We start from the raw sequence: 14,374 nt of genomic DNA, 5'->3' as shown, positions 1-14,374 counted from the left end.
CATATGAATGAACAAAACACAGACCTTAAATAACATGAACCTGAAGGTATGAACTTACATTGTAAAAAATTGAAATAATGGCATGTTTCCGACTTGAATGAGAGGGGCAGTAAAAAGATCTCACACTTGTCAGAGACAACGTTAATAGGACCTGGTAGTTAGAGAAGGTTCACTTGTTTGTTAGTTTAAGTCCAAAAGAGGGTGTGGCCCGTACGGGGATCGAACCCGCGACGTTATTAGCACCACACTCTAACCAACTGAGCTAACCAGCCAGTTCATCTATTCTCTGTAGATCTTTGTACATAATTCTACACTAACCCTATTCATCCTATCTGAGTGTGTTTTACAATGATATTACTGTCTGTAGCTACAGACATGTTACCATCAGGACAGTGCTTCAGGAGTTTTGACAGGTTCATGATCTGGTTTATTTGCTGTTACACTCTCAGAGTCACTCTAAAGATCTGTTATTAACATCGTTTTTCAGTCTATAATGTCTATATAAAGTAGCACAACCTTCATGTCCGATGCATTTGTGTTTGTTCTTTGTTGACGATATGAATTACAATTCTTTAAAGTTCAGATTCATAAGCATGTAAAGCACATTAAACCTGATCATTATAAAGCTAAACTGACAGAAAGTGTTCACATACTTAGAGCTTTTACTGTCATTTTATAAACTATTTTCCACAAAGCTTTCAATTTGTGTCTCTGATGTTTGTAGGCTAGAGGATAGAGAGTTTGTGCAAAGAATAAAGTTTAAAAAGTGATTTGCACACACTTTTTACAGAATTGTTTAAAAAATGTAACATAACATGGTAATAAGAGCGTGTGACCATGTTCCAAAAAATCTGTGTGATGTCGCCATCTTGTGGCACTGTTGGAGAATTGTAAAAAAATAATATGATACAGTAACATGAGCTCTTGTACTAAACCTTTCAGGGGTCACTAACAAAAAAATGTGAAGAGCAAAATTCGAACCCATGGTTTAGTAAACTGTACCCTCAATTTAGCAAAACTGTACCCACGGATTTGTAAATCATACTCTCAGATTTAAAATTCGACCTTGGTCATGATATAATCACTAACAGTTTTACTGCACGTCTTGTGGTACTTTTTACTTCACTAGAGAATTGTAAAAAAGTAATATGATAAGGTAATAATTTTTTTTTTCAACATGGTTAGAAGATCTCATATTACCACATCATACAGATTTTACTGATTCTACTAAATTTTATTCTAGATCAAACCAAAATGAGCATTTATAGCAGCAGGAAAAACAAGATAGAAAAACAACCTGGACATGATGCAGTAGTTTTATTTTATGCTCTGGTTAAGTGTAAAATATTGATACATTATCGTTTTTATAAAATGATGCATGACATTAAATAATGTAAGAACATGGTGCAGTAGAAAAGCATTATGCAGTTTCATTGAGAATAAATTGCACTTCACTTTTTAATGTTACTGTTATTTTTGTTTCCTGTACAAAAATTGTAATTAAAAAGTAATTTGTATATTTGCACGTTGTAAAAAAATGTCATTTTAAAAATCAAATCTCTCTCTCTATACACGCTCATCGTGGAGGCAACATGGTGGATAAGTGAGCAGAGAATGAGAATGAGCAGAGATAAACTGATGAAGGCTGAACGAACATACCACAATACAAATAACTATTTCTGTGAAAGAATCTAATCCCCTCTGAAACCATCCACATGTATCTAAGTTCTGCTGTATTATTCCTGACCATGTGCTGGTTTCACTTTTAAACTTGTGTTTTACAGCTCAGGAGAAATCAGGTGAGAATTAGCTTCTCCAGGAGAGTCTAAAACACCACATGTGGCTTAATGTACTAAACAGCCTAGGAACACCAAATGTGTCTCAGTTATTACTGGTCATTAGTGCTTGCTACTGCTGAAATGACCAACCTGTGGTTCAGAAGGAAAATCATCATTTTTATAACAAGATTTTTCTTATAATAGACTATAATATACTTAAATTTACCATTTTGTAATGTACAAAAAAAATTTTATATTCAGTTTGTCTTTTATTTAATTTAGCTTAAATATCTGATTCCATTTAGATGACAAATATTTAAGAAAAGAAGAAATCAGGAAAGGGGGTAAATACTTTTTCACAGCACTGTATTTATTGTGTTTTATATATTTTTGAAATGTCTTGAAATGTTTCCTTATTAAAAAGAAAATCTTCATAATTGTATCACTGCCTCACAGATTCTAAAATCACTCAAACAGTTTAATGTTACACTTTCATGTAAATTTTACATTTAATTTGTTCAATCTGACAGTTTCACTTTTGATCCATAACAAACTGCAAACCCCGGGTAGAGGGGCTGAGTGAACGTGGTCTGAACTCTGTGGAGGAGCTTCATTGTATCAGAGATGCTGTAGAAGGACAGAGTTCCTGCTTCATAATCAACATACACTCCTATTCTAGAGGAACTCGGCATTATGGGAATTTTAGTCTCTTTCTTATTGTGCCAGAAGAAACACGTGGATGGAGAACAGCACAAACTCCAGGACTGATTATTACGTCCAAACACACACTCATCACCATCTCCCTTCCTGCTGATGCTTTTATATAACACTGTTATATAAACCCCATTATTCCCACTCCACCCAACCTCCCAGTAACAGCGTCCACTCACACTCTCTCTACACACAACCTGGGGGAAACTATCAAATCTATCTGGATGATCAGGATACGACTGTAATGTTTTACTCCAGGTCACCACTTTGTTCTCCTCAGACAGACGGAGGTTTTTATTTACTGTGTTTGGATCCAGTGTGAACTGACAAGAATCTGGAGAGGAAAAACAAAATAAACCAATTAACAAAGAAGAAAGAGAGAGTGTGTGTACAGTGTGTGTGTGTGTGTGTGTGTACAGTGTGTGCATCTGAGAGTGTGACACTAGACAAACACACACAAACACTGCACAAATACACACAGACACTATGCATACACACAAATACTCCTCAAACACACACAAATGCTATACAAAACACGTGTGTACTGGGGGTGCAAATACTTTTTCACTGCACTGTGTATGTTTGTGTGCTTGTGAGAAACTTACATTGTAGAAAATCTTCTCTGATTTTAACTTCAGGAGGTGAAGTAATCCGGACTTTCTTCACTGCAGAAAGAGTAACAGTACAATCACTAATCACAGTAAATAAATATTTGACATGTTCTCCCAGTGTTTGTCTAAATTGATCTTAAGTCCGAGTAACTGACCAAGTGTAAGTGTATTTCACTTAACCCTGGACTCACTGTGACCATGACCAGTACTGGGTTAATGAGTAAATGAATGAAGTTATTAGATGTAAAATGTTCATGTTGGTGGATTTGATTGTTTTGTTTGATGTTTGATTTTGGAGACAATGGAACACTGAGGGCTTGAACTCACATTCATCTGGTATCTTCTCACACTGATCTTCCCAGAATTCTTCTACTTTCTCTTTCAGCTGAGATACAGACTTTGTAACATCATCAAATGAGAGGAAAGGACTGATTGTGATGGCGGCTGATTCTGCAGATGCAGCAGGAGCCGAGAGAGACTGAAAATTCTACATCCAGACAAAAAATTCAAAGAAATAAAAATATGTTTTTTGAGCAACGACTCCAAAATTGCATAAGTAAATAATCCTACAAGGTCAAACTTGTTCCTTTAAATAAGAGTTGCTGCTTTTTCGATTTATTTTCAATGGAGAAAAGTCAGAGAGGTTTGCACATGTGTGGTTTTAGAAGTCTAAATCTGTTGGCCTTAAATTGTTATTTACTTAATTTAGTTTTGGAATCATTAGAACAAATACACAGCAGCACAGCTGTCCACCAAAAAACTCAGCCCTGTTATTTTCCTACCTGTTCACTAGATACCACCATCAATGTTTAATCTAATCTCTTATTATCTAATATCAGGTGAGTTCTTACTATTTCTTATCTTTTTAACACCACTGTCATAAAGTTTTGTCACATTCTGATTTTATTAATGGTAATTTATTCACATCTTATACATCTATTTTGAGGTCATCTGTGTAAGCTCACATCTAACAATAAAATCACCCACCTTTCTACCACTGTAGTTTTCAGTGCTGTTACCTGCAGGAAATGGACGGGATCCTCTGTATGTGAAAGCTGTTCCAGTTCAGCATCTTTTCTCTTCAGCTCTACAATCTCCTCCTCTAACTGCTTCAGGACTTTATCAGCTCGACTTACTTCTGCTGTCTCTCGATCTCTGATCAGATCTTTTAGCTCAGAGCATCTTCTGTTAATTGAGTTGATTAGTTCAGTACAGATCCTCTCAATGTTCTTCACTGCTGTCTGTGCAGAACACTGTGAGAAGATTCAGAAAGAGGAAACGTTTCTCACTCAGATATTTGTCCATCCTTCACATTGATATGTAGCTACTAGCCAGTAGTGGTGGGCGGATCAATCCAAATATCAATATTATCGATAACAACATTGGTACTGGTATCGGATCAATACTAGTGTGATGGGACAGATACTTTAGTTTTTCTCTTTCTGTTTCGTCAGAAAGTAAACACCATGACTGTACAGACTTCGCTCCTCTCACATCTTACATGCACAACTTGCTCATTCCCTCCTGCTCTGGCTGTGGTACCGTCATGTTGTTAAAATCCTAACAGACATTAGTACATTGGTAGGCATTGGAAGATTGTAAGTTTTTTTATATTTTGCTTTGCAGATACAAATTGGGGTAATTTTATGGAAATAATAGTGTAAGCTATACGTTGGGGAAATTGGGGTAATTTTATGGAAATAATAGTGTAAACTATACGTACGTAAAGTATGTCACCTTACGCACTTCGCGCACCCAACATAAATAAATTGGACCATGTAGTGAGATTGTTATTCCATGTTTTGGTGAATGAGAGTTATTTTCTTTTGACTTTGTGCTTATAAATGTAAACAGAATAGCATCTATTTTTTAGCATTCTATATTTTAAATTAACAAGGACACAGGTATTCGGTCACTATTAAAAATGTACAACTGTATTCACCCAGAAAACACAACTATGACTATGACAACTATGTCGCTTGGTGGTGATATGCCCTGATGGTAACATTGTGAGAAAGTATAGCACCAGAATCCAGACCACTTTAAACAATTTATATACAACCCTACTGGGAGCAGCTATTTACAAAAAAATTATGTATTACAATAATACACCTAAATGTCATGGAAATTCATTCAGATTTAGGAATTTGATGATGCATATACCTTAATTATTAAAAAGTATTGGTATCTGATTGATGTCTGCGACACTGGCCCTGTATTTACTTGGTATCTGATCTATACCAAATTTTGTAGTATCACACACCACTACTTGGCAGACTTTCATCACTCATAGCTTGGTGATGGTGCTAAATAGCTTGATTTTTTATAAAATTTTACTACCATCATTAGGGCTGGGCGATATGGATCAAAAATAATATCTCGATATTTTTAGCAGAACAGCGATATACAGTATACATCTCGATATTTTTTCATCCCATAAGTTAATAACAAAAAGACACTTCTGAGACAAAGCTACATGTTTCAAATTTTATACAGGCACTTTTATTAACATTCATGCTGGGGAAGCTTCTCACATGAACTATTTTTCCTAAAAAAAAAAAAAAAAGAGATATTCTAAGAATAAGTTTGTTGTTTTCTAAAGTATCACCTGTCGTGTAATGTGAATTACAAATATTATGTCTGGCTCTTTAAGAATGTTAAGTGTACTATAGGGCGCAGGAAGCAAGTGTGCTGCTGTGCCGGCTGTGCTTATGTTCTTCTGTTGTTTTGCACTGAGCTTGTGTGACATTAAAAGTAGCTTTCTCGTTAAAACCCCCACTCAAATGTTTGGACAACATTACATTTACATTAATATTTTTTTTTACAGTACAGAACTCAATTCTGTAATACAACTAATCCTATACGTCACTGTGTAACTATTACAACATTTAGTGCATTTTAATCAGTGTTCTGTTTCATGCAAATTATTATTATTTAACAGCTTTATTTGTTGTTTATTTGCTGTTTGCTCCTTGTTTACTGCAGAGTTAGTTCGTGCAATTTTGTTAATTTTTGGATGTTTATTGGCTGAGAACAAGAAATACTATAATACACGATAAATAAATAAATGACGTGTCGGACGTCGGGCGATCCAGTTTAAAACTAACATGACCACGTACAACATCCAGTACAGAAATCCCTTCCCCATAATGTTTGTTTTTGCAGATTGAGCAAATGTATGTACGTCAAATATACAAACACAAAAGTCAGAATAACAGGGGACGCGTATTTGCGTTATTATTACTGTTTCAACACTTGTGCTTGATTTACACTCTACGTATATATGAAGTAAATACGTGCATGTCAGCGCGTGCACGTGCTTGTATGTTTATTTCCATTTTCCGCTTTTCAATATTGGTTTTTGAAATGAAGACGACCCGTTTTCTTGTTTTTCAAACGCAACATAGTCTATATCAATATAAACTATATTGTCTTATCTTATATCTCGTATGAAAATATATCAATATTTCTTTAAATCTCGATATATCGCCCAGCCCTAATCATCATCATGTCCACTGTCACGATTTGAGCCTCTGTGTGTGCTCCTGAGGTGCCACGCCCCCCTCTCCATGAGCACACTCTGTCTCCAGCCAGCCTCCCTCTCCTGATTGGTTAGCTGGGGCTAATTAGCCCCAGCTGCTACTATTTAGGAGAGGCTCAGAGAAAGGCTGGTTGGAGACTATTTTCATTGTAACTCTGTTTGCTCTGGTGACTCCTTGCTCCTTGCTCCTTGCTCCTTGCTCCTTGCTCCTTGCTCCTTGCTGTTTCATCCGGTCTGTTTAGTCCTGTCCAGTCAGTTTAGCCCTGTTAGTCTGTTTAGTCTTTGTTTAGCCTGTCCGTTAGCCTGTCCGTTAGCCCTGTTAGTCTGTTTAGTCCTGTTTAGTCTTTGTTTAGCCTGTCCGTTAGCCTGTCCGTTAGCCCTGTTAGTCTGTTTAGTCTGTTTAGTCCTGTTTAGCCTGTCCGTTAGCCTGTCCGTTAGCCCTGTTTAGTCCTGTTTAGCCTGTCCGTTAGCCTGTTTAGTCTGTTTAGTCTGTTTAGTCCTGTTTAGTCTTTGTTTAGCCTGTCCGTTAGCCCTGTTAGTCTGTTTAGCCTGTTTAGTCTTGGTTTAGCCTGTCCGTTAGCCTGTTTAGTCTGTGTAGCCTGTTTAGTCTTGGTTTAGCCCGTCCATTAGCCTTTTGTTTGTTTAACCTCCATGTGTTAGCTCTGTGTTATCTTGTCTTGGTGTGCCTGTCTTTTGTTTATTAATAAATATAGTTTAGTTTATTACATCTCTGCGTGTGTGTCCGCCCCTCCTGTCCGTCTAGCCCACATAACCGTTACAGAATAGTCTCCCTAAGAGGACACAGCGAGATGTTTTTTGTCCATGTTTTTCCGGACTTCGGCTCCATGAGGTTTCCTCAAACCTTCCCGCTTAGTAGGCCAGCTCCATATGATGGAAGCGACTCAGGCGTCGAAGGCTTCCTTCTACAGAGCCAGCTCTACCTGCAGAACCTTCTGGACCCCCAGCCAGCTGAAATCGACAGGGTGCGATTTATGATGTCTCGGCTGAGGGGTGCTGCTCGTGAGTGGGCTAAGCAGCTTTGGTCTGACAGGGGAGTTGAGCTGAACTCGGTTAAGGTGTTTAAGGGCCTCATGAGAGCAAAATTTTCCTGCAGCAAAGCGCCCACTGCTAATGTGGTCCGGACTCCAGTGTTTTCGCAGCTGAGTCCAGTTTCTCCAGGGTCCAAACAGCTGACTTCTGACGCATATCCAGGGTCCAAGCAGCTGATTTTGGACGCCTCTCCAGTGTTTTCGCAGCTGAGTCCAGTTTCTCCAGGGTCCAAACAGCTGACTTTTGACGCATATCCAGGGTCCAAGCAGCTGATTTCGGACGCCTCTCCAGTGTTTTCGCAGCTGAGTGACTTTTCTCCAGTGTTTTCGCAGCTGAGTCCAGTTTCTCCAGGGTCCAAACAGCTGACTTTTGACGCCTCTCCAGGGTCCAAGCAGCTGATTTCGGATGCCTCTCCAGTGTTTTCACAGCTGAGTCCGGTCTTTCCAGGGTCCAAACAGCTGACTTTTGACGCATATCCAGGGTCCAAGCAGCTGATTTCGGACGCCTCTCCAGTGTTTTCGCAGCTGAGTGACTTTTCTCCAGTGTTTTCGCAGCTGACTTTGGACGCCTCTCCAGGGTCCACGCAGCTGAATGACGTTGCTCCAGTGTTTTCGCAGCTGAGTGATGTTTCTCCAGTGTTTTCGCAGCTGACTTCGGGTGCCTCTCCAGGGTCTTCGCAGCTGAATCAAGGAGTTTCTCAAGGATTTTCGCAGCTGACTTCGGACGCCTCTCCAGGGTCCTCGCAACTGAGTGACGTTTCTCTAGTGTTTTCGCAGTTAACTTTGGACGCCTCTCCAGGGTCCTCGCAGCTGAATGACGTTTCTCCAGTGTTTTCGCAGCTAACTTCGGACGCCTCTCCAGGGTCCACGCAGCTGAATGTTTCTCCAGTGTTTCCCCAAGTGACTTCGGACGCCTCTCCAGGGTCCTCGCAGCTGAATGATGTTTCTCCAGTGTTTTCGCAAGTGACTTTGGATACCTCCCCAGGGTTCTCACAGCTGAATCAAGGAGATTCTCAAGGATTTGTGCAGCTGATTAATGACGTTTCTCCAGTGTTTTCGCAAGTGACTTTGGACACCTCTCCAGGGTTCTCACAGCTGTTTCAAGAAGTTTCTCAAGGGTTTTTGCAGCTGATTCCGGACGCCTCTCCAGGGTCCTCACAGCTGAATCAAGTAGATTCTCAAGGATTTGTGCAGCTGATTAATGACGTTTCTCAAGTGTTTTTGCAGCTGACTCCGGACGCCTCTTCTCAAGGGTCCACGCAGCTGACTCCGGACGCCTCTTCTCAAGGGTCCACGCAGCTGACTCCGGATGCTTCTTCTCAAGGGTCCTCGCAGCTGGCTCCCGAAGCCTCTTGGCCAGGCTCACCGCAGCTGACTCCCGAAGCCTCTTCGCCAGGCTCACCGCAGCTGACTCCCGAAGCCTCTTCGCCAGGCTCACCGCAGCTGACTCCCGAAGCCTCTTCGCCAGGCTCATCGCAGCTGACTCCCGAAGCCTCTTCGCCAGGCTCACCGCAGTTGATTTCTGTTCCCGAATTGGCGTCCCTCGGCGACGCTTCTGTTCCCGAGTTGGCGCATCCCGATGGCGCTCCTGTTCCTGAGTTGGCGCATCCCGATGGCGCTCCTGTTCCTGAGTTGGCGCATCCCGACGGCACTTCTGTTCCTGAGTTGGTGTCCTCCGTCGGCACTTCTGTTCCTGAGTTGGTGTCCTCCGACGGCACTTCTGTTCCCGAGTTGGTGTCCTCCGACGGCACTTCTGTTCCCGAGTTGGTGTCCTCCGACGGCACTTCTGTTCCCGAGTTGGTGTCCTCCGACGGCACTTCTGTTCCCGAGTTGGTGTCCTCCGACGGCACTTCTGTTCCCGAGTTGGTGTCCTCCGACGGCACTTCTGTTCCCGAGTTGGTGTCTTCCGACGGCACTTCTGTTCCCGAGTTGGTGTCCTCCGACGGCACTTCTGTTCCTGAGTGGGTGTCCTCCGACGGCACTTCTGTTCCTGAGTGGGTGTCCTCCGACGGCACTTCTGTTCCGGAGATGGCGCCCCCTGATGGCGCTCCTGTTCCAGAGTTGGTGTCCTTCGAAGGTGCTTCTGTTTCCTCATCGGCACCCACCGACGGCGCTCCTGTTTCCTCGTCGGCACTCCCAGATGGCGCTCCTGTTTCCGAGATGACGCCCCCAGATGGCGCTTCTGTTTCCGTGTTGGCGCCCCCCGATGGTGCTTCTGTTCCCACATTGGCGCCCCCCGACGGCGCTTTTGAACTCTCGTCGGCGCTCCCCGACTGCGCCTCTGGATTTCTGTCGGCAGCCTGCGTCCCACCATTTTTATCACGCCTGCCTGAGGACATTTTTAATGATTTCAAATTTACCCCGCAGGGCCCTGGACCTCCTTGTTTTTGTTTTTTAAGGCACTCCGGGAGTAGTGCCTTTGGGGGGGGCATCTGTCACGATTTGAGCCTCTGTGTGTGCTCCTGAGGTGCCACGCCCCCCTCTCCATGAGCACACTCTGTCTCCAGCCAGCCTCCCTCTCCTGATTGGTTAGCTGGGGCTAATTAGCCCCAGCTGCTACTATTTAGGAGAGGCTCAGAGAAAGGCTGGTTGGAGACTATTTTCATTGTAACTCTGTTTGCTCTGGTGACTGTTTGCTCCTTGCTCCTTGCTCCTTGCTCCTTGCTCCTTGCTGTTTCATCCGGTCTGTTTAGTCCTGTCCAGTCAGTTTAGCCCTGTTAGTCTGTTTAGTCTTTGTTTAGCCTGTCCGTTAGCCTGTCCGTTAGCCCTGTTAGTCTGTTTAGTCCTGTTTAGTCTTTGTTTAGCCTGTCCGTTAGCCCTGTTAGTCTGTTAGTCTGTTTAGTCCTGTTTAGTCTTTGTTTAGCCTGTCCGTTAGCCTGTCCGTTAGCCCTGTTAGTCTGTTTAGTCCTGTTTAGCCTGTCCGTTAGCCTGTCCGTTAGCCCTGTTAGTCTGTTTAGTCCTGTTTAGCCTGTCCGTTAGCCTGTTTAGTCTGTTTAGTCTGTTTAGTCCTGTTTAGTCTTTGTTTAGCCTGTCCGTTAGCCCTGTTAGTCTGTTTAGCCTGTTTAGTCTTGTTTAGCCTGTTTAGTCTTGGTTTAGCCTGTCCGTTAGCCTGTTTAGTCTGTGTAGCCTGTTTAGTCTTGGTTTAGCCCGTCCATTAGCCTTTTGTTTGTTTAACCTCCATGTGTTAGCTCTGTGTTATCTTGTCTTGGTGTGCCTGTCTTTTGTTTATTAATAAATATAGTTTAGTTTATTACATCTCTGCGTGTGTGTCCGCCCCTCCTGTCCGTCTAGCCCACATAACCGTTACATCCACTTACTTCAGTTCACTTTTGTTGTTACTGCATTTATCAGCATGTTATATTTCCTCACAGGGTAAAAATAAGCTGTATTTAAAGAATGTTTCTGTATCTACTCCCTGATTGGCATGTGTTAAACTAAAAAAAATATTGGTATTCTTATTTAAGAAAACATCATTTCTAACTTATATGTCAACTTGAAGTCAGCAGCTGAATGGATAAGTTGAGTTCTTTTTGAGAGCATTAAAGGGTTAAAGACATGCTGCATTTTCCTCAGCACCATGAATCTCTCCTCTACTGGTCTAATACAGAAGCTATCTGAGGACATATTTGTCTGTAGGTGAGTTTTTAAGTTTTCATGTCTGCACTGAATTAATTCCAAACAAATTTAGTGAAGTGTTATATTTGTGGTTCGAATGTAATCGAAAATGTTAGCTAGATATCTGATCAATGTATATGACATAAAGCAATGATTCTGCAGTTAGTACTTTGTTAATCATTCTTAACTTACATCAGTGTGTTGGACGGGGAGGTTCTAAAATGCCGATATTTCCATATCTTTGAGTCAACGATGCGCTTCCCTCCGATCGCTTTTAAAAAACATGTTTGCACCTGCGCTTTAATGTGTTTAACCACCGATTACTTACAAGCGCAGATATGCCAAATTTACATCATTAAACTAAAAAAAAGATTCTTGTTGTTTTATTTTGTAGTAACGAATTTACATATGGTAAATATATCAGAGTAAAAGTACACAGTTTCTTTAGGAAATGTAGTGAAGTAAAATTGAAAAAAAATTTATACTCCAGTAAAGTACATATACTCCAAAAAACTACTGTACTTAAGTACTGTAACGAAGTATTATTACTTTGTTACTATACACCACTGATTACTTGCAAAGTTACCTGAGATATAAAATTTTTAATGCAGATTGGTTTAATGCAGTGGTTCTCAAACTTTTTCTGTCACGCCCCCCTTTGGTAGATGAAAAATTTTCATGCCCCCCGCAACAAAATGCTGACAAAAATAGGTCAAGTTTAACTTTGTTAAAATAACTTCAAAGATCATGAATGTTTCTTTCACCTTTATTCCAGTCATTTCTGTTGTACTTTATCAAACCACTTTTTGACATATCACTAAACTGCTCCTTCAATCAGTCTGCTATTTCAAATATAAAAAAATTAAATAAATTTTTTAAAAATAGTCGCTGTTTTTCTTTTCATCCCTGTCTAACACCTCTGTATCCACATTCACATTTACCTTCTGTAAATCTAGACCAGGGGTTTACACACTTTCATGGCTTGAGATCTACTGTTTCAGTCTACAGGTCATCTACTTTTTCTACTTTTCTATCTACTTTTCATAATTTTTCAAAAAAGCTTTAAAGCTTTTTAAATGCGCTTCAGTTCCTGTATTGATGTTCAGCTTTACAGGGCAAGTGACTGAATAATCACACTGACCTTATTCTGATAATTTACTCTAACTGCTATCAGTCAGGTTTATGTGGTTTGGACAGGAGCTGCTGATACTGATTCTCAAGCAGTTTTTCAGGTGTTCATCAGTAAGGGTGGACCAATATTTACACTTCATCATTTTTATGTGGGAAAAGGTCGATTTACACAAGTAGGTTGATCCAAAAAAGCTGTCAAATATTTGGCAGTCAAATATGTGGAAGTTCCAAAATTGATGCTTACTAATTATTTTATGGTTACAGCACCTTTTCATGTAGATTTGTAGAAACTTAGTTTTTACAGGTCCAGTAAAAATTTTTTATATTTGTAATTTAAGTGGCTTGTTTCACCTAAGTGCAGCGTTTCATATGAATGTCGGATAACAAACCTCAGATTAAACAAACAGTGGCCACATTTCATGTCAGTCATGTTGACCTGTTTGAATGAGGCGCGATGTACCAGCGTGCACAGTGCAATCGACTGGTTGATCGTGATCGACATATTGGGCACCCCTGATCTAGACTCTGTCAGAATGAATACTTCTAACCTGAAAGCACGGTTTGTTTATTGTACACCGTGAAAAGATTCAGACGTTAAAACTTTGGTTCTGCGCTTCATCTCTCCGCCCGTCAGACGTGCCCCTCCTGTTATGCCTTTGCGCCCCCCAGGGGGGGGTGCACCCCACACTTTGAGAAGCGCTGGTTTAATGGAAGAGAGTTGGACTGATCCTGAGAGCTTTTTGTTTATAAAACTTACCTTGTGAGACTCCACAGCGTTTATCAGCTCACAAAGTTCCTTCTCTCTGTTCTGGATTTTCTCCTGGAATTTTCTCTGGATCTCCAGCAGTTGCTTCTACACAAAATAACAATTCAGAATTTACTTGTATTGTGTACGAGCACCACAAAAACAATGTCAGTGTAAATGCTAATGAGTAGTTACTTGTTAAAGAGAGCTGTATAATATTTTACCTGTTTCTCAGTTCTTTCTGCTGCAGCTGATATTGTATCATGTCCTTTATGATTGTCTAGCATACACAACGTGCAGATACACTGCTGATCAGTACGACAGTAAACCTCCAACAGTTTATCATGCTGAGAGCAGATCTGATCCTGGAGTCGTCTGGAAGCTTCAACCAGCTTGTGATTCTTATAAGCAGGAATTCGATAATGAGGCTGAAGGTGAGTTTCACAAAAAGAGGCAAAACACACCAGACAGGATTTTACTGCTTTGGATTTTCTCTCTGTACAGTAATCACACTCCACATCTTCAGGTCCAGAAGAAAGTGGAACTTGGGCTTCTTTCTTGTTCAGGTTCTCTACAACATTTGCCAGAATAATGTTTTTACTCACAACAGGTCTTGGAGTGAAGGTTTTTCTACACTGTGGACAGCTGTATGTTCCCTTATTATCCTCCTGATCCCAGCAGTTATTAATACACACCATACAGAAACTGTGTCCACAAAGAATAGTTACTGGATCCTTCAGTGTTTCCAGACAGACTGAACAGCTGAACTCGTCCTGAGTTACTGAAATTTTAGACTCAGCCATTTTTCTACAAATAAACAGAAACACCAGTAAACACAGCAAGTTATTTACAGCAGCTCAGACTTCCTGGTTTAATTCATGAGTGTTATGTTCATGTTTACATTTCTCGGTTTTTGTTCATTTTCAGTTTTTGAAGAACTACTGTACCCATACTGTAGGACTTTTAATTTGAAATGGGCCTGTGGTATTTAGTACAAGTCAGTAGTTAACTATTACAACCTTTGTCTTATGAAAATTTGCGTTTCTTAATTGTTGTTAATCTTTTATATTTTATTATTGCTGTACCTTTACTGTAGTACATTTTATGATTCGTTACTGTACCCATGCTGTATGACTTTTATAATGTGGTTGTAGTAACTACTACAAGGGACTAGTTAACTACTACATCCTTTG

General features: G+C 40.7%; 1 protein-coding gene across 1 annotated transcript; it reads right to left on the bottom strand.

Annotated features, from left to right (window-relative positions):
* Positions 1–2,238: 2,238 nt before the first annotated feature.
* LOC134326407 (tripartite motif-containing protein 16-like) lies at positions 2,239–13,984 on the bottom strand. The gene is made up of 6 exons (XM_063008561.1): positions 13,406–13,984; positions 13,194–13,289; positions 4,120–4,353; positions 3,428–3,587; positions 3,095–3,154; positions 2,239–2,823 (listed from the first exon to the last, which is right to left on the bottom strand). Exons 1-6 carry the CDS (start codon positions 13,982–13,984, stop codon positions 2,297–2,299), a joined length of 1,656 nt encoding a protein of 551 aa, XP_062864631.1. The 3' UTR covers positions 2,239–2,296.
* Between the last annotated feature and the right edge of the window lie 390 nt (positions 13,985–14,374).

The sequence above is a fragment of the Trichomycterus rosablanca genome, chromosome 14, assembly GCF_030014385.1.
Source record: "Trichomycterus rosablanca isolate fTriRos1 chromosome 14, fTriRos1.hap1, whole genome shotgun sequence".
NCBI classification, from domain to species: Eukaryota; Metazoa; Chordata; class Actinopteri; order Siluriformes; family Trichomycteridae; genus Trichomycterus; species Trichomycterus rosablanca.
Note: the sequence above shows the minus strand (reverse complement) of the source record. Positions and strands in the feature narration are given on the sequence as shown.

Excerpts from the sequence above, each read along its gene's own strand:
- LOC134326407 (XM_063008561.1), bottom strand. The coding sequence starts at position 13,984 with ATGGCTGAGTCTAAAATTTCAGTAACTCAGGACGAGTTCAGCTGTTCA. Across the intron at positions 4,354-13,193 it reads ACGCTGTGGAGTCTCACAAG|TGTTCTGCACAGACAGCAGT; the intron begins GTAAGTTTTATA and ends ATCTTCTCACAG. Across the intron at positions 2,824-3,094 it reads CAGAGAAGATTTTCTACAAT|ATTCTTGTCAGTTCACACTG; the intron begins GTAAGTTTCTCA and ends TTTCCTCTCCAG.